The sequence below is a fragment of the Astyanax mexicanus genome, chromosome 9 (assembly GCF_023375975.1).
Source record: "Astyanax mexicanus isolate ESR-SI-001 chromosome 9, AstMex3_surface, whole genome shotgun sequence".
NCBI classification, from domain to species: domain Eukaryota; kingdom Metazoa; phylum Chordata; class Actinopteri; order Characiformes; family Acestrorhamphidae; genus Astyanax; species Astyanax mexicanus.
Genome location: NC_064416.1, coordinates 9,126,799 through 9,147,605, shown reverse-complemented (window position 1 = coordinate 9,147,605; position 20,807 = coordinate 9,126,799). Strand labels below are relative to the sequence as shown.

Here is a 20,807-nt window from a genome sequence, read left to right as displayed (position 1 = left end):
ATTTGATGGCCTCTTTGATGCTCAACTGAAATTCAACTAACATTCAACTACATGTCTATTAAATGCAAATGAACTAAAAGGTGAAAGTAAATGATTCTCTATTGAATATAACCCTACATTCAACTATAATCCAAACACTTATTTTACAGTTTTTCTCAATTGGTTTGGCTCATTTCTTGAAACTGAGATGACATTCCTATAACTAAAAGGTAAATTGGCCAAACAGACTTACAGTTCTTCACAACACTTCAGATAACCAGCAAAATGTCATATGTCTCCCAAAACGTTCATTCTTGCTTCAAAATGAAGTCTTTCTCCCATATAAATAGTCAGTACCATAAAAATGGCATAGATCCTTCTCAATTGCTTTGGCACATTTTCATTAATTTTGTCCATCTGTCAAAATAAACTGGACGGTGCAGCAAAACTACATGGATCCACATCACTGCTCATATCGCTCCAAAAACAGTTTACCCACGTGTCAAAACTAATTTCCTTTCTCACACAAATCATCAGTGCCCCCAAAATGCATTGTCCCTTTGGCATTGTGTAAGTACTGCAAGTCAAAATGCTTAGATGTTTTGTCTTTATGGCAGAGGTCTAGCTAAAGGAATACAATGTTCACACCACACACACTGCACTCTTACTGCTGAGGAAATTGTAACTATTTTTATTTACGAGTACATTTTTACACATTACTGTAGGTAGAAAGAAAAGAAAATACTAAGGAAAATGTATCAAATATACTATGTATACAAATTACAAAAACCTGCAAAAACAAAACAAAATACATTACAGTAGGTAAAAAAATAGTCAAGCATCACAAATGCAATACAGTAACATTCTGACTACTCTGTGTCACTCCCCTCTCTCCATCACCTTCCTGGCCATCCATCGGCTGCAGTCTGTTTGGCCATAAATTCTCATCAACATTGCATCTGATATGTTCTTTAGCAATGCACTGTGGGAAGAATGCCTGAGCCATCCTCTACACTGATCGCCACAGGACTATATAATCATTATATCATCACAGGACTATATCATTGTTATATAATCACAGGACTAGCATCAAAGAACTAGCACCAGGCCAAGATGTATACAGTGGATAGAAAAAGTCTACACACCCCTGTTCAAATGGTAGGTTTTTGTGATGTAAAAAAAAAATACAATAAGACAAATAATTTCTACCTATAATGTGACCTATAACCTGTACAATGCAATTGAAAAACAAACAGGGAGGTGAAGTAAAAATAAACAACTGAGATATTGAGGTTGCATAAGTGTGCACACCCTTTTATAACTAGGGGTGTTGCTGTGTTCAAATTTAACCAATAACCTTCAAACTCTTAAAAAACTTAAATTGGAGTCAGCACACACCTGTCAACAATTAAAGTGCCTCTGATCAACTCCAAATAAAGTTTAACTGTTCTAGTAGGCTTGTCCTGATATTTTTGTAGCCACATCTTTCAGCACAAGCCATGGTCCACAAAGAGATGCCAGAGCATCAGAGGTATCTCATTATTCATAGATATCAGTCAAGTGAAGGCTACAAAAGTCATTAAATATACCATGGAACACTTTGAAGACTGTCATCATCAAGTGGAGAAAACATGGCACAACAAGACATTACCAAGAACAAGACATTTGACAAAAATTGATGATAAGACAAGAGGAAAATTGGTCAAGGAGGCTGCCAAGAGGCCGACAGCAGCACTGAAGGAGCTGCAAGAATTTCTGGCAAGTACTGGCTGTGTAGTACATGTGACAACAATCTGCCGACTTCTTCATATGTCTGTGCAAAACAAACATCCAGAAAACATCTAAGCTCTACTTAATTTTCCAAAAAATCATCTGATATCTACCAAACGCATGTGGGAAAATGTGTTATGTACGGTGGCCAAGAAAGCCCAGCGCAGTGCAAATTGAAAAGCGCTGCAAAAGCACAAAACACATCCATCAAAATTACAACACAGGCGCAGCAAATAGAAAAACGCGCTGCAACTAGAAAAACGCGCTACAAATACAACCACAACACAACGGAAGTGAGTCACAACACAACGGAATTTTCCCGGGGGACCTTAAAAGATGCTGTACCAGCTGTATACAAAGGACAATAAGTGGCAAACAAGCTTCTGAAAAGTAAGTTATGTTTATTACCTGTGATTACCACGGTTGTGTGCATATTATTAAAAGTTCTGCTTCACAAAACGCCTTGTTTGCCACTTATTGTCCTTTGTACACATAGTGAAGTCCGAGACGTTACTGAAGACGCAGCTTAGCTGGTACAGTATCTTTTAAGGTCCCCCGGGAAAATTCCGTTGTGTTGTGACTCACTTCCGTTGTGTTGTGGTTCTATTTGCAGCGCGTTTTTCTTTTTGCAGCGCGTTTTTCTATTTGCTGCGCCTGTGTTGTAATTTTGATGGATGTGTTTTGTGCTTTTGCAGCGCTTTTCAATTTGCACTGCGTTGGGCTTTCTCGGCCACCGTAGTTATGGTTTAATGAAACCAAGGTTAAACGTTTTGGACATAATTCCAAAAGGTATATTAGGCGCAAAAGCAACACTGCTCGTCACCAAAAGAACAGCATACCTACAGTGAAGCATGGTGGTGGCAGCATCATACTTTGGGGTAATCTGAAGAGGGCTGGGCACAGGAGATGCCCTCACATTTTGAGCAGTTGATGCAAAGAAGAGTGGGCAAATTTTGCCACATCAAGATGTGTCACGCTGGTTCCTACCCAAAAAGACTGAGTGCTGTAATAAATGCAAAAGATGTTGCAACAAAGTATTAGTTATATGTATTTAACCAGGTGATTTTAAGTTTTTTGTTTTATATTTTTTCGCTGTAAAGATTTATGTTTGTTTTTCAATTGCATTGTACAGGTTATAGGTCACATTAAATGTGAAAAAAAGTTATGAAATTATTTGTCTTGCTTTAATTTTTTTACAACACAAAAACCTGGCATTTGAAAAGGGGTGTGTAGACTTTTTATATCCACTGTATATAGAGCAATGCCAGCATTCAAAATAATAGACAACAAACTGATGGATTGGTCACCAGTAATGTGGGACACTCATTTTCGTCAAAACCTGCTTTCACCTGTTACCTACTCACCTGATTGTAATGAATTTATGAAATGTTCCAAAATATGTGTTCTGTATTGTATTACAATTTTTTAATTCATTTTGAGAATTGAGCAGACTATTCTGCAGATGATGACTTATACGATGAAATTGTGCTGACATGTTTTGGAGAGAACAACCATTACACTGAGAACTAACCAATTAAGATAGATCAAAAAGATGCATTCTTTTGGAAAATGTACTAAATGTAGGATGATTGTGTTAAGTGTAGGCTACTTGTACAAAACCATTTGCAAAGATGTACTAAGTGCTTGAGACATGTACAAAGCATTTGAAATGTGATGAAAGCAATGAGAAATGCCATTCTGTTATGAGAAACTGCAAGTTAGTTTGGGAATTTGTCCATGTTATTTTGAGAATGTCATCTCAGTTTCAAGAAATGAGCCAAACCAATGGAGAAAAACTGTAATATTTTAGGATTGGGTTTAGGGTTAGATTTTAAGTTTAAGTTAAGGTTAGGGTAAGGGTTAGGTGTAGGGTTTGACTTCATGGTTGATTAAGGGTTAAGGTTAGGGTTAGGTGTACGGTTAGGTTCTATTTTGAATCATTTACATTTAACATAGGGTTAAGTTACATTTAATGGACACTCAATTCAGTGTTAGCTGAATGTTAGTTGAGCATCAACAAGGCCATAAAATGGACCATCCAAGTAAAGTGTTACCCATTATGATTATTGTTTCACACTATCACACTATCATTTGAGCAATCAGAACTGTGGGAGTACAACCGGGGTAAATGCAAGACTTAATGGACCACTGTCTGACACCAATCTTTACATGTAAACTAAAACCATATTTTACGGTTTATAGGGTGCACCATCAATGAAAGTCTGTTTTCTGGTCTATTATCATACATAAGGCACACCGGATTATAAAGCGCATTTAAAGCGGCAGTAGTAAGAAACAAGTGTGTTGTCGCCATGTTTCCCTTCTAAATCAAGCAGGTCTCGCCACTGGGGGCACCTAAATAAACAAACCTGTAAACAAAAAGTTGTAAAGCTAGTCAAGCTAGCACTGGGTGTTAATCTACACAGATTTCTTTCCTGAAAACTGTTCATTTGGCTGAGTAAAGTGCTTATTTTACAGTAAGCTTAGATTTCCAGTATTTCAGCATGAATAGCAGCACTTAGCGCTAGTAAATGCTGCCCGATAGCGCTACTCTGAGAAACCCTGAGTGTTCTGGTAAGCCAGGGCATTATAAGCTAGTGGTTCATCCCATGTAGCTTATATTAACATGCTAAACACCCAGGCTACAGTCCGATATACTCACCGCTGAACGGATAGTGCTGCAGTTAGGGGCTAATGCCAATACTGCTTCACCTCTAAATTACAGTAGATTACACTATTCCTGCTACACTGTTACAACAAAGCTTATTTCCGATCTGGAGAGTTCTTATATTTCTACCATGATGGTTACATAACAAAACAGTCTCAGTGATTTAGTAAATAATAAAACACTGAGACTGGTCAGATTGATAAACTTATAGGGTTCACTCGGCATTACAGTCCCAAACACAGAAACATGTTACCAGTTTCACCAGTGTTTGTTTAATCCAGAATATCCAGCTATCCAGCTTTTCTGGTGTCCAATGTGTTTGTGATATTCAACATGTCCAGCTGCATTAGCATTAGCTGGCTGACTAACAGCTATTTAGATTAAATTCGATTAAAAACTGTTTACACTAACATAAGCACCAGTAAAGCCAATTCAGATTTAGAAGAAAAATATAAGTGTCTTATGCATGGCATGGCATCAGTTTTCCCATGTGTTTTGGTGAAAAAACATGTATTTGAAAAACAGACTTGATGTGGGTTCCTCCTGGTGAAAGATTGTGTAATTTATTACCTATTGCTGATCGCGTGTGTAGTGTGCAAACCACAATCAGAAAAAAAGTATTTGATTACAAGACAACAGATTGTGTAATGTGAAGTTAGCATAACTAGTATTTAGCACAGTATATGTATAGGGTTCTTCTTGATGGGTTTGACATCAAACCCTATGAAATACAATAACCCCTACTCGACAGACAGAGATATGTCAGCACTATAAGTGTGGACAAAGACTTGCTTGAACACAAAGACACTTAAAAAAAAGTGCACTGGTGCACAGGGCCTGAGAAGCATCTCTGATTCTGGAGTATAGAGTGTAAAAGTGACAATAAAACCATATGATTGGTTCTTTGTGTTTTTGTAAAATTTTGTTCTTCATTGTTGACCACAGGAATGTTTTTTAAAGCCAGGCTTCACATAAGATCAAACCTACAACACACTCCAATTTATTCTGCACTGTTAAAGATCAAATACACACACACACACACACACTTTCAAACATGGAAGACTATCCAATTTTCTCAAGACTACAAAGAGCAGTGGGATGACTCACACACACATACACACACAGGCAGATCCACCCGCTGTTACGAGAGCACTTGAGCTTCAGTTGCAAGGAGAAATCTTTAGGCTGGTTCATGCTGCTTTCTACAGTGCAGAGCACACCCTGCTCTCCTGCTCACAGTCAGGATTCACAGTGTAAATGGCTGAGCATGACATAGGTCCAATGTACGCATTCTGTGGTTCACTTAGCATTACAGCATCAAACACAAACACTTTACCATTTTTACTAGACTTAATGTGTTATCCGGTTTTCTGTGATATTTTGTGTGTTTCTGTTGTATTCAGTGTTGTGTTGTATCTTGTCTACTTCTGTTGTATCCTGTGTGTTTCTCTGGTATCCAGCATGAAACTACACATAACTACTAGTAACTACACAAGCAATACCTGGCAGTGTAACAAATTATTAATCTATTCGTTAATCTCATTGGCTATTTTGCACTCAGCACGTCTAGGGCCAGTTATTGTGGCTGTTGTTGGATGTCGCTATTTGAACCAACAAAGATCTAGTAGGTTTAATTTTTGTACCTGTCAGCCAATGAGAACACAAGACATGGGGTGGGGAGAAAGCTGAGGGTGGAGTCATATACAAGCTTTATCTTATTCATATTTTGATCTTTTACTTCTGTGGGTTTTTTTACTGTAAATCTTTGTTTCTCCTACAAGTTGTTTTCGCAAAGTGTCTCATACTGATTTTTAAGCCTTGGCTCTTTTATACTACATACAGTATAGCCAAACTATGTATAATATATATCTAATTTCATTGTTAAGCAGATGATTTACAACTCTGTCAATGGCACTGTCACCAGGTTTGATGAAGCTTCTCATCATTAAGTTAGGCAAGGGGCCAAGCTGATCTTATGAGGTCAGGTTCACATTACACGACTTTTTAAGTTGCCAGTCGTTATGCTGTTCACACTACACGACTGGTTGTGCTGTAATCGCAAGTCCTTCAGTTATTGAGAATTCAACATTACATGAATGATCAGCAACACAGAGTCACAAATTAAACGATTTTACACCGAGGGAAATCACTGACTCACCTCACAGCGCTCCAGGAACCTGTTCATCATGAGAGCACACCAGAACTAAACACACATGAGAAAACAACTAGAGATGCAATTACAAAGAATCTCTATAGAGGAGAATACGCACTTGCAGTGAGTCAGTAATGAATGGGTTTATAGTAAGCCACTGAGCAAAATAAGAGATTTATTGTGTCTAATCATTTTATAATAAAATATGTATTTATATTCTTAACACAGAACTATATCAAATGTTTTCAGTACCGGATACATAAAATTTAAGGATGTAATCTCTAGTCATAAACCTTTTAAACTTGGTACTCTGCCTTTAACTCAAGCATTAACATACCAACCAATTCGCTTACAGTAGCAGAGATGCAGCGTCTTTACTGTGTAAACTTGTTTACTGTAGAAAAATGGAAACATACAGTCATGCTTTCTTTGCTTTTTTTTAGTAAATTACATTACTCTAATTTCTTTAATTTGAAGAATATTTAGAACAAGTAAATCATTAATGTTTTTTAATTTACGTTTTTTAGCTTTTTATCTTAATTTATCCCTATTTATATGAAACTCACTTGCAGGCTCCCTCTACAGTTTAATTTTGATATTAACAGGGAGAAAGAAAGTGTTCAGACCCTCTGTTAACAGCTCTGACCATGGGAATGTGTTTGGGATCTGTTTTTTTCTTTCTGTGATCCTACTTTATATATCTCTAACATCATCATTTGAAATTCAGGCAAATGTTCCATTTTGTTTGTTTTTAGCAAAAAATGAGACCTCCTGCTTTCAGTATTATTCAGGTTAAGTGTAGATTGCACTGTGTGTGACTGAAATGAGGGATATGACTCATCTGAAGCATTATTTCAGCACTGCTGCGACTTTGAGCTTTACACACCTGTTTTGTCCTTCATTTTTCTTTCTTGCTAATTTTCTTGAGACTGTGCAGATGGAGACAGTCTTCAGTTATTATTCTCTCTCTCTCTCTCTCTCTCTCTCTCCCCCCCTCCCTCTCTCTCTCACACTTACACTCTCACACACACATACACTTTGCTGCATATATCCTTCTATCTCTTCTGTTTTCCACCTTTAATCTTTCTAAGGGAGTAAATGTGTGTGAACTCAGACATCCACTACACTTTGTGTGTGTGTTTGCTCTCCTGTCAGAAGTCCTCTTGTGCAGACAGTATGAGGTCACTGCAGGCTGTGTGATGGCTGAGTCTTTGTGGGATAATTAAAGGACGACCTAACGAGTGTTAAGGAGCCTAACGATGCTTAACGAAGCCTGGCTTTGAGTCCCTGCTGCACAGCCTCGTTAAATCAGGCTCGAGTGAGTGGACTGTCCACTAATGAGCACAACCTTGCTATGTAATCAGGTAATCAGATGCCAAAAACTGACCAGCCACCCACAAACAGGTGAGGAGCAGGGTGCAGGGCATGCATGTCTGCTGAGTACAATTTTATTTAAGTTGTGTAATTAATCATTTGTTAATATTTTTGATGGCAACCAAAATAACAGGTGTGAAACAGGACCAAAACTTCAAAAGGTGGTAGCAGTCCAGGGCTAATGATTATTATCTGATTTAAACTGGAGAAGAGCTGGTGTTTAGCCGAAATCTAGCAGTATGAAACAGAATACACCAGGATTTCTGTATCTACTGTAGATTAAATAAATGTAATCCAAATCTAATATTTAACATCAGCTCTTGCCTGGAGTTACCTGGAAATGCAACTCGCCATGCTGACAGCATGCCACTGTCCAATACGCACATTGCTGTGTCTAGTCTAGGCTGCAGCATTTCTAGGACCTTGGTTACCCACAATTCTCTAAGCATGTGCAGTGTAAATAGAAAAAAACGGCATCACAAAAATTGTCTGGAAAATGAAAAAGGTGGAAAATATGGCTCAAATAAATTAATTCAAATAAAAGGTTAGTTCTCATAAATAGAATTAATTTCACCTCCTGAAGTTGTTCAGTGAATCTCGGGTGTGTTTACATATTTATTTTTTATGTGCTTGGCCTAATCTGGTTATAATCCTAAAAATACATGAAGTGACCAGGTGTAAATGAGGTCTGAGTAGCACATGAAAAAAACACATACACACTTATTTATAAAAAGAAAAAAGCTTTAGTAACCACTTACCCTGAGCTCACACTGTCTGTCCTTCATCTCAGTGCTGATGGTGTGTGTCTAATTTCATCTCTGTTTTTGCTGTCTCCTTAAAGTGTAGCTCCATTAACCAAATATACATACACTTATACACACACACACACACACACACACACACACACACACACACTCTGGGCGAGCTATTAATGATAAAGCTTTGCTCCATTAACTTGAGTCTTAACAGCAGTACAACTACTCCTTTTCTACTCTCAGCTCTTTTTATTTATCTGTATGTAGTAATACTACTACTACTACTACTAGTAATAATAATAATGCCATACACCAGTGCATATGTGTAACAATCCTTTCATATGTAATAAACACTATATACATATAGTGTATATAGTGTGTGTGTGTGTGTGTATATATATATATATATATATATATATATATATATATATATATATATATAGGCAAAATAGCACAAAGAATGAAAAAGCAAAAAACAGCGGCTCAATTATTTAGGACTGATCCATATTCAGTAAGCAGTAGAATAAGGTATTTGGTAGCGTGTGAGTCACTAATAGGCGGACTGTGGTTTTTAGGCTACTTGAAGTAAAAACATTTATTTTAAACATATGTTTATATTTAATTTGTGTAAATTGAATTACACTTCAGTTGTTATAAAATTCTGCTAGAACTATTATGCTACTCTAATATAAAGGATATGGCACATAATTATAAAAGTGCCTGTGTAAAATCTCAGAAATGTCTTTCTTATTACCTTATGGGAAGAAAAAATGATTGTAACGCCAGTCACTGAAAAAAATATTGTAATTTATTTTTTATCTTTTTTTCGCCCAGCCCTACGTGTGTGTACGTGTGTGTGTGTGTTATATACATAATAATTTATAATGCAAGATGCTTTTATACACCAAAAACAATATTTTTGACTATGCTCAGCCATTTACCAATCAACATCTGCCCCTCCAGTGCCCCTTATCTCTTCTGCTAATGTGTGCAACAACAGCAGACACACACACACACAGCCTTGTGAAAATACCTGCTGTCTGACATATGAGTCATTCCATAGCAGAGAATTGTGGGATATGCGTCCCTGGTGTCAGCTGCAGCTCCGGAACATGACCAGACAACATGCTAACTGACCTTTATCTACACAAGCAAACACACGCACACAAACCTATACAGAGATTTTTTTTTATCTAAACACACTGTTATTGCATTCTTTGTGGCATCGTTTTCACAGGCTTCTGCAGTGTCTCAACATTTATTTCTGTCCAGAGCTGCATTATATTTTCCCCAAGATCTCGTATTGATGATGGGAGATTTGGACCACTGCCCAAAGCCTTCTCCAGGAAATACAAAAGATGAGGTTAAGGTCTGTGGTGAACAATCCATCTGTGAAAATGATGATCTCGTGCTTCCTGAACCACTCTTTCACAATTCCAGCCCCATGAATCCTGGCATTGTCATCTTGGAATGTCTGTCATTGGGGAAGAAAAAAATCCATTGATGGAATAACCTGGTCTATATTCAGTAAAACATTCAGGTAGTCAGCTGACCTCATTCTTTCATCACATAATGTTGCTGAACCTAAACCTGACTAATTGCAGCAACCACAGATTATAGTTCCGCTCCCAAAGGTTTGTATGGTAAGCACGAAGCATGATTGGTGCATCACTTCAGCCACCTCTTTTCTTACCCTGACGCTCCATCAGTCTGGAACAACTTAAATCTGGACTCATCAGACCTTCACATGACCTCCTTCCATTGCTTCAGAGTCCAATTTTTATGCTCCCTAACAAACTAAAGCTGTTTTAGCCGGTTAGCTTCACTGATAACTGTATTTCTTAAGGCTAAACAGCTGTTTAGTTTCAATCCCTTGAGTTATCTTCATTTTGATTTCACCAAACGTTTAAGTGATCGCTGATTCCCTCATTCAATAATTTGACATGAAACATCTTTTCCACATACACAGTATGTGTCTTTCCACATAGTTGTTTGATAAATGTGAAGCTACTCATTGCATCTGTTAGGGTTAAATAACTTGTTGCCAGCTGAAACCTAATCACCCATGCAGTAATTCTCTCTTGTCTGTTTGCTTAGGTAAATATGCATGTATATGGTGGGTCTTTCTTACCACTGTACTGATGTTGTGGTTTGTTAGTGTATTTTGTCCTGGTATAAGTAAATCAGACACAGCACTGGTGAATTATAGTAATCATATTTCCCATGCAGTATGCAGTATCTTTCCATATATTGTAGATATATGCCTCCATATGCTGATATTTGCCAAACATTTACACAAAGCAATCCAGACTGTTCTCATATAGAGTTCCCCAATGGTGGAACAAACTACCTTCCACTACCAGATCAGGAGAATCTCTCACTATCTTTAATAAACTCCTGAAGACAGAGCTCTTACTCTCCTAACACCTCTAACTAACTAACTAACTACTTCTAACCTTATTTCCTTCTTCCCCTTCTGTACTCCTCTATCCTATTATTTCCTTTTGACCTCCTTTAGGCCCTATCTAAAGATTTTTTTACCTTTAACTTCTATTACTTTTGTACTTAGACAAAAGCGTCTGCCAAATGTAATGTGATGTACTCTAATACACAAATTCACACACTTGTCCCATAAAATCATAAAATCATAATTTATTATGGGTCCAAAAGTGCAAAAAATTCTCTTTTTTTTTTTTTTTAATTACAGTTTTTTTTTCTTATGGTTATTACTATTGTTGTTTGGGATCAAGCAGTTTTTCATAGTCTTAGTCTGGTTCCTGCTGCCGTAAAGTCAAGATTTGCCTTGAGAAGGAACTACAAAACATGTAAATAAAATTTGTATTACAATGAAATGATGGCTTCCACGTTTAAATATTTGCTACCACTTTCAGTTCCATTCAGTTCTCTAACCTTGCAACATTGTAAATAGGTAATATTTTGGATTATTCAGTCAAAGACTACAGTTTATTATACAAAGGTCAAAAGGTCAGTCTGCAAAGGTCATATGTGAAAAGCTTGGACAAAAGCTCCTTTTTTGCTTATTTCTTTTTTCCAAAGATGCCCATTGTTGGTGTATTGGGGCCTCATTGTAGCATTTCTATCAAACTGTAAAATTGTTAAATCCAAACAACATTGCAAACATAGTTTTATCAAATAAGGTAGCATGACCATGTTTTTTTTTAGATATCATTCTCTCTCTGTTTTTGTAATTCATGTTAAGTGCAGATCATGTTTAAAGAGCAGTTCTCAACAAAATTGGAAAATGAAGGCCTTTTGAAAAACTCTGACATTCTGTCTGCAAATTAGGCTCTAAATGCATTAGGCCTTGTAGGCTAATTTGGCTCAAACCCTCAGATTGCAGCTTAAGGCTAAATTTATTATTGTAATTGTTGTTATTAGTGTGATGCAATATTGCCGATATTGTTAAAATGTGAGTGAGAAAAAGACAGAATCATAGAAAAAAAACAAGAGGGTGAAAGAGCAAGAAAAAAAAGAAGCAAAAAGAAGGGGTGTGTGCGCGTGCGTGTGCATGTGCGTGTGTGCATATGTGAATGTGTACCCTCATGATAAGTTCATGCAGTTGCAGCCATTCGAAAACAGCATCAGACATATACACACACAACTTCAAATATTCAGTGTGTGAAGCTCTCAGCTGGGGTGGTAGATCTTCTGAGGATAAGAATTCAGACATCCAGAGGAAAACATGACACACACACACACACACACAACTGTGCTTCTTTTCTGACAGTCAGAGCGTGTATGGTATTTATGATGCTGGTCAGGGATTCAGTTCTGTTTTAAAGCTTCGCTTCTCTTTCGGAAAGCTTTAGTAATATTAAAGTGATTTTCCCTGCGGAGTAAAGAGCTCAGAACCTCCTAGAATACAGATTTAGAGACTGAAAGAAAGATTATAATACAGACTGAAGAAGACTGATGGAGAGAGGGGCTTGTACCTACCTACCTACCCATAAGCTCACCTACCTATACTACCATGACCTGAATCACCTGGAATTAATCCTTAATGTGTGTGTGGTTTTTTTTTTTGTTTTTTTTTTTTAGGTTGAATAATCTGGATTGGAGGGGTTGCAGTCATGCTAACCAATCTGTTCACTCTGCTCCGACACTTCACTGAAAGGTGAGCAAGAAACACTGTTCACAATCACACGGCGATTAGTGATACTGTTTTATAGTTATTTAAAATTGCAAAGGCAAATAATTCATAAATTTCACTTTTACAGTTTTTTTTTACGTTTCAGCATGGCATATGTTCTTGTTGAAAACAATTTCTAAAGAAAACATTTAGAGAAAAATACTGTAAATTGTATTTAGGTAAAGCTTGCCAAAAGCGTTGAATCTTCGGTCATAAATCTATCAGTGTTCATCTGATTTTTCACCTAACTGCTCGTGGAATTGACATTGAGAAAATCCCCTTTGCTCCAGGCTTGTCTGATTATGTCAGAGGTGTGTGTTCTGTCACATTACTCTCCTTTACACCTCGTTCACTCCTCAATCCCCTTAAATCCTTTAATTCATCTTTATCAGTCCCAATTGGCATGCCAGATCTATAAAAATCTCCATAAACAGGGAGAACATTACGCCTTTCTTAGCTCCGGGAGCCCAGAGGATCCTGAACAATGAACAAGGCTTTATCACATCTTCTCTCAGCGATGGAGCTGGTGATTCATCAGCTTTTAAACAGCTTTTCTCCCCATTCCCCTCATTCCGGCACACCAGCACCCCCATGAAGAGGCTGTCGATGAGTGTATTAGCAGACATTAAAGACCTTCAGCTGCAAATAACCACATGCATCATTAATCACTCTGTCAAGCTTCCAACGTCTTAGTTCTTCACTGTTTGTTTTGGCTTGCAGAATTTTAATCACGTATGCTTCCCTCATATGATGAAATAACAACAAATATAGAAAATATAAAAACAAAATGACACACAATAGCATCTTGATTAGAAAGGCTTGCCTTTATATAGGTCAATTTAGGGATATTCCAATATTTGACCAGGATTCAGGATTGGGGCCAATCCAGGCATATTTGAATGCATAGGTCTTCAAATCTTTTATCCTTTCTCCAGTCCTGGACTTTGTAACATCAGTTACATTTAGCAGTTACCTTCCAGGACTGGAAGCTGGATTCAAGGTTAGATCGTTTATTGGCTTCTTTAATTCCAATCTAGGTCCAAGACTTTGTTTTAACCACAGTGATTAGAGTGCAATCAGGTGTCCTAAAGGTGCAATAAACAAACATTATTTGCAACCTGACAGCACTGAGGGAAATGAAATAGTTTAAAAATAGTCTGCAGTGTGAAAACATATAATATTTAATACGATATAAACAATTATTAAAGTGGTCTGTATTATAACAGCACAACTTTTTCACCCAGCACTGAACAGTTCATTTAGATGTTCATTCAGTGCTATAGAACCCAAACCATTTTATAGTTCCCTCACTATAAAACAGCTAGTACACATTAGTAGTTGACTAGCAACATATATCATGCATCATATAACGTTTCAGAAATCCAGGTTGTGTAGTATACACAAATACACACACACACACACACACACACACACTGTTATTATATGTGTCTATTGATTTCCGTGTGACTGAGGCTCTAGTGTCTGTAGGGGGCAACCATAGTCAGGCCTTGCTCTGCAGCAGGGCTGTTAACACTCTGTGGGTAATGCTGACATTAAACTGCTGCTATCTGTCATTGTTCAGGGCTGCAAGCTACACTGTGTACAGAGATACGAAAATGAAGAGGCAGCTGTGTGTGTGTGTTTGTGTGTGTGTGTGTGTGAGTGTGTGTGTGTGTGTGTGTGTGTATGGGTTCTGCAGATTCAGACACAACCAATAGAGTCAGGTCATAAACCTGTATATGGGGCTGAGTGGCCACAATGTTCTTTTAGATATATGAGTGTGGAGTGTGTGTGTGTGTGTGTATGTGTGGCTATTTTTTGCTGTACCTGTTAAAATAGCTATAAGCAGTTTCTTTTATGGCCCTCTAGCCACCAGGGGGCCTGGGAATCTAGTCTAGCATAATTTATTCAAAGTTTCTAATGGAATGATTTTGTTATTTTTTTCACTTTCTTTTGTGTGAAACAGGTGAAATCAATATTTAGGTGAATGTGCTCTGGTGTCATGTAAGAGAGTGAATGAGTGATGTCAGTGTGAGGTGCATTCTGTGCAATGGAGTCTGGAGCTGGGAGATTACTAATAGACACATTTGCAAGAAGAACAGGTGTGACCAATGAGACTCTCAGTCATGCTTTCTGTTACTTGGTTTCTCTGGCATTTCTCGATGTGTGCTGATGTAGCAATCTTGGATTTGTTTTCATTTCTACATACGTATATGGATTTTTAAAACGATGCTGTACTCCAGCTGTTCTGATGAGCATATCATACACATCATACAGCTGCTCCTCAAAACCTTCATGCTGCTGAGTGCTGCACTGCCCCTAGCATTTTTGTGTGTAATGCACCCTGAGCATGTATCATATTCATTTTTAAAGGACACGCACAACAAACGCACCAAACAAATGCAAGATTGTGAGTGCTTAGTTAACAGTAAGTATATCTGTACCCTTAAGTCTGAGTTGAATCACAAATGTCTTTCTTTTGAAACCAAATTCTGAGGAGTCTAAGTCGAGTGTCCAAGTTGAATCTTGAGTCTCTGAAGTGTCAAGATTTGAGTTTCTGGGTTTTAGTCAAATCTGAGTCAAGGATTAAGTTTTGAGGGTTAGAGACCGATTAAAATCTTGACAAATTCAGCTATGAATCTGGGCTAAGCCTCAAGTCTTTAAGGGGGTCCGAATTGAGTATGTCATAAGTCATGAGTCTCTTTGGTGCAAGTCTAATTTAGTATTTAGTCTGTGGGATTAAAGTCTGCATTAAGTCTTGACTCTCAAGGAGTCGAGTCTCAGTTGAGTTTGGTTTTAGAGTTTGAAATGAGTTTTTTGACTTCAGGTTGTACATTTTAGTTGACAATTGAGCCTCTGAAATGAAAACCTGAGTTACAGCTTGACATTGTAAAAGTCCAGTCATATTTGAGACATGAGTCAGTCAACACACAGCTTGAGTCTCCAACTTTGCTTTATGCCAGCAGAAAGCACCCAGTCCCACACCCCCAGTGTGAGGGTATGTGGGATTTGGCCTGTAAGTGTGCTATTTTGTGTGTGAATAAGGAAAATTGGATACGGTGAGGAATCTGCATAGTGATTGGGGTCAGAATGGTAATGTTGTGTGTGTTTGTGTGTGTGTGTTTGTGTGTGTGTGTGTGTGTGTGTGTGTGTGTGTGTGTGTGTGTGTGTGATGCTAACAGCTGAGTTACTAGTATGTGTTGCGGCTGAATAATCAGGCGTCTTTAGCTGCACTCTGTGGGCAGATAATTACACACCAATCTGTAATCAGGAGAGACAAAAACACAGTGCATTCCCTCCTCCACTTATCTCTCATGATCTCCCCCTCTATCTTCTCTGCTTCTCCACCTATCTCTCCTGTTCTCCTTCTCTTATCTCTCCTGTTCTCCTCCTTTTATCTCTTCTGTTCTCCTTCTCTTATCTCTCCGGTTCTCCTCCTCTTATCTCTTCTGTTCTTCTCTTCTTATCTCTCCGGTTCTCCTCCTCTTATCTCGTCTGTTGTCCTCCTTATATCTTCTCTGTTCTTCTCCTCTTATCTCTCCTGTACTTCTTTCTGATCCCTACTGTTCTCATCCTCTTATCTCTCGTGTTCTTCTTCTCTTCTCTTCTGTTCTCCCCTCTATCCCCTGTGCTCCTCCTCTTATCTCTCTTGTTCTAGTCTTCTTATCTCCTCTGTTCTCTTCTGTCTCTCCTTTCTCGTCCTTTTATCTCTCCTGCTCTCCTCTTTTTATCCACTCTGTTCTCCTCCTCTTTTCTCCTCTGTTCTCCACCTCTTATCTCTCCTGTGCTTCTCCTCGTATCCCTCCTTTTCTTCTCCTCTTATCTCTCCTGTGCTTCTCCTTGTATCCCTCCTTTTCTTCTCCTCTTATCTCTCCTGTTCTTCCTCTCTTCTTTTTCCGGTTCTCCTCCTCTTATCTCTCCTGTTCTCCTCCTTGTATCTCTCCTGTTCTACTTCTCTTATCTCTCCTGTTCTTCTCCTCCTATCTGTCCTGTGCCTCTCCTCGTATCTCTCCTGTTCTCATGTCTTTTTTGTTCTTTTCTCTCCTTTGTTTTCTTTTTTTTCTCTTCTCCTCTTCTACCTTCACATCTCCTCCTGTACTTTGCTCTCCCTATTGCTGGAAAGCTAAAAGTAGTTTTTCACGTTTTATTTTATATGGGTTGTTATTGATTGGCTGGATGTGTCTAGACCAGAATTGATCAGGGTCTTTTATGTGTCTGTGCCCGGTTTATATTGGTGATACATGTCTGCCAACGATACAAATTAGAGTTTAGGATAACACACACACACACACTCCAAAGTTCCTTACTCTTCACATCTGCTGTCTGTCTCCATGCTATACACAATTCATTGATTGTATATAGTGTAATATGATATGTATAATTTAAATACACTATATTCCCAAAGTATTTACTCAAAATCAAGCACCTAGGCATGTCTACTATTTCTACAACAGTGAAAGAATGCGTCACTCTCAGAAGCTTAGTGAAGGATGCCACCTGTGCACAGTTGTGAAGTACAGTTGTGAAATTTCTGTGCTATGAAATATTTGTCAGTTTCAATGTTATTATTATGAAGCAATTGACAACAACAGCAACTTAGCCACAAAGTGGAAGGCCAATGCACGAGTCCGGTTTTGCAGCTGCTACGTAAATGGTTCTTGTCTGACTGCGCTATACCAAGTGTTAAGTTTGGTGGAGGGGGGATTAATGTGTGGGGGTGTTTTGCTGATGTTTGACTCGACACAATTTTATATAAAATGTATTAATAATACGATAAAATGTATTGGCTTTAGGGTTGGGTTTCTATCATGGTTTTCTATTTTTGGTGAGGATCTTGGACTGATTTTATGTGCTACACGGCGCTCTGTTGTGTATTTTTACATTTTAATTATTTCACTAGAACAGTCACACTTCCGCTGATCCTTTGTTCTATAGGTGTTGCGTTTCATAGCGCTGGTAAAGCTTTATATTCTGTCTTTAAACTACTGCTTTGAGGATTTACTATTTTGTTTTGATCTTTTAGAATTCGTTAGATTATATTTCTTTTAGCATTTTGAGCTTAGTTTAGTTGGTTATTTTCCTATTTTATACCAATTTTTTTAATTAAATGTTATTAGCATCTAGCTTGTTGCTGCCTTCTTTGTTGTTTAGCATGTAGAACGTCTTACTGGTATTTTCTATGAATCTTGATTTATTGATTTAATAGCTGTATCTAACTATTTTAAGCCAGACAGGCACTGTGTGATTTTTTTTAAATCGGTGTGGAGAGCTCATCCGCATGTTTTGAATGGTTTGTCCTGTAGGAAAACGCACTCGATTTATATGCTGACACTGTTGTCTGACTGGCAAGCTGAGAGACTGCAGGTCATGCAGCCCGTAAGCAGTAAAAGAAGCCTCAAATCCCTGCGAGCCTTGCACCCATTAATCCACCTGCAGAGCTTTAAACGCACGTATAAGTTCGGGCAGACAATCTAAACTCTAGTATGCAGAACTATATTATTATTGTTTCTAATTTTCCATTCTTTTAAATAGCAGGATACCTTGAATTTTATTTCTTTGCCCGGACCCGACCCGAGATTTCCCATCCCTTTTCTCGAGTCCAGGCTACATGAAACAGTCTGTGATGTAGTCATCTGTTTTTTAATACTATTTTTATTTTATGTAAAGCTATGGTATGATAATCACCATAAGTAACCAAGTATTATTGTTAACGAAAATGAACGAAATAACGAAAACTGAAAGTCTCCTTAACTGAAATGAATAAAAACGGTAATTAAAAGAAAAAATTTAAACGAACTGAAATTACAGATTGAATACCCTAATTTTCGTGTTTAATTTTTTAAAATTTGTTTATAGAAATGGGGTATATCGTGATATATATTATTATCGTGATATATGATTTTTCCCATAATGTCCAGCACTACTCCCTCCCTCCCCCTCCCTCCCTCCCTCTCTCTATCTCTCTCTCTTCCTCTCTCTCTCTCTCTCTCTCTCTCTCTCTCTCTCTCTCTCTCAGTGTCTCTGCTTGGCCAGATAAACAGTAAACCCAGTGGAACACAATTCGAATTTTAATCCCAACATGAACACAAACTCCTCCCCACCTCACTTTACAGACAGCTGTGTGAGTGATAGAGAGAGAGAGAAAGAGAGAGAGAGAGAGGGATGTTTTTGTATAGTGTTATGCAAAACACATTTCTAACAATTTTCCAACCAGTATATTAGTGTTCTCCTATCAGATACCACCATAACAACAGGCAGAGAACACACACACACACAGACACACCAGTACACAGTGCTTAGAGGGTGGAGAGGAGTGTGTATTGGAGGGGGAGATATTTGGATGGAGGTACTGAAGCAAAGGAGCTGGAAGCAGATGTTTCTCAAAGATTATTACTCTCTCTATCTCTGAGACACTCTCTCTCTCACTTTAAACATTTTCCCTTGCTTTCACTCTTTCTCTCTGACACTCTTCTTTTCTCTTCTTTTACATTCTTCATCTATATTTTGTCTCTTGCTCTTCTCCTTTTTCTTTTATCATCTTTCTTTTCTCTTTCTCACTCTCACTCTTGCTCTCTGTCTCTCTCTCTCTCACTTCTCTGTCTCTCTCTCTCCTCTCTCTCTCTCTCTCTCTCTCTCTCTCCTCTGTCTCTCTCCACTGTTGTCAGTTATTGAAATCTGTAACAGGCTGAGAGGACAGCAGGAGAGGGAGCTTGAGCCACTGCTCAGGGGGCATGAAATCATTCTCAGCAGAGAATAACACACACTATAACACACACACACACACACCCCAAAAGTCAGAGAGCAAAGTGAGATGTATGCTGAGATGTATGTAAGCAAAGAGGAGAAGGTCATTGAGGGGAAGAAGGAGAAGGGCAAGAAAAGAACAGGACTGGAAAAGAGGGAAAAAATTAGGAATTAAGCAATGGAGGATCAGGAGGAGAAGAAAAAACATTAATAACATTAATGTTAAACAACATGTAATCAACCAAAAACAGACAGGAGTGAAGCTGAGTCATAAACCAAAATTGTGCAGAGTTTCCAGTGATGGGAGGTCTAAATTAGATGACATTTACATGTAGTAAAATAACCATGATAATGCATATATTCATTCAGTTAATTGAAAAAAATGTATATATATATATATTTTTTTCATACTTAATCAATTTATACTGTATCAATCTCGGACGCATGACTAGCATCCAAGGAAAGCTGCAAAGAAAAAAGGAAGCAGTTTTAAGTTAATAGCCAATGCAAGCAACAAAAAAACTCAAGATTTTACTGATTAATATTAAAGCGGAGGAAGGACTGACAGACACACACTTACCAATAGGACAATTTCAGCATCTCCAATTCACCTGACCCAATAACAATGGGGAAGAAATGGCACAGCACCATCCAGTGCTATATTGCTATTTTAATAAATACATAAGTACATTTCAAGCACTAAAATTATTTAATTCAATTCTCAATTCATATTAAAACTGCAGCAGAAAAGTGTATGAGGCGTGGGATTAAAACACTTTTTGGCAGGAACAGGTGGTAACTGCACTAAGACAAGCAGTAGCGGGCAGGAGCAGGTTTAAAAAAAGCAGTCCCGTGCAAACCTTTAACCCAAACCAGGTGAACATATTCAAAGCAAAAATAACACAAGAGACCACCAATACAAAGAGGAATACGAGTTCTGTACTTTAACATGGTAGGCAATACTTTGCAAAGTAAAGGCACAAACAGACACATACTTACACATGTAAAGAGCCAATCACAAACAACTGAAACAGATGATCAGTCAGATTTTGGAAACAGTTTGTGATTGGGTGTCTGGAGTCCCTCAGCCATAGAGGATTATGGGAATTGTAATTACATCGGACAGTGGAATTGAAGGAAGGACATGCAGTCATGGAAAACAAGTCCTAAAAGAAAAGAAAAAGAAGCAGCTGCTTGAGAAAGAAGGAGACAAAT

At 38.0% G+C, this 20,807-nt stretch overlaps 1 protein-coding gene across 8 annotated transcripts in view; it reads left to right on the top strand.

The window, feature by feature from the left end:
• The window catches only part of LOC103046465 (SPHK1 interactor, AKAP domain containing), a 152,969-nt gene that overhangs the window by 52,317 nt on the left and 79,845 nt on the right, over positions 1-20,807 (top strand). For 7 of the 8 annotated variants that reach the window (XM_022679453.2, XM_049483237.1, XM_049483239.1 and 4 more), the window contains one exon: positions 12,758-12,833. In XM_022679453.2, coding sequence (XP_022535174.2) covers positions 12,790-12,833 — 44 coding nt within the window. In that variant the 5' untranslated portion in view covers positions 12,758-12,789. Of the gene's footprint in view, positions 1-12,751; positions 12,834-20,807 lie in introns of those variants that run through there. The other variant, XM_049483236.1, reaches the window with a different exon arrangement.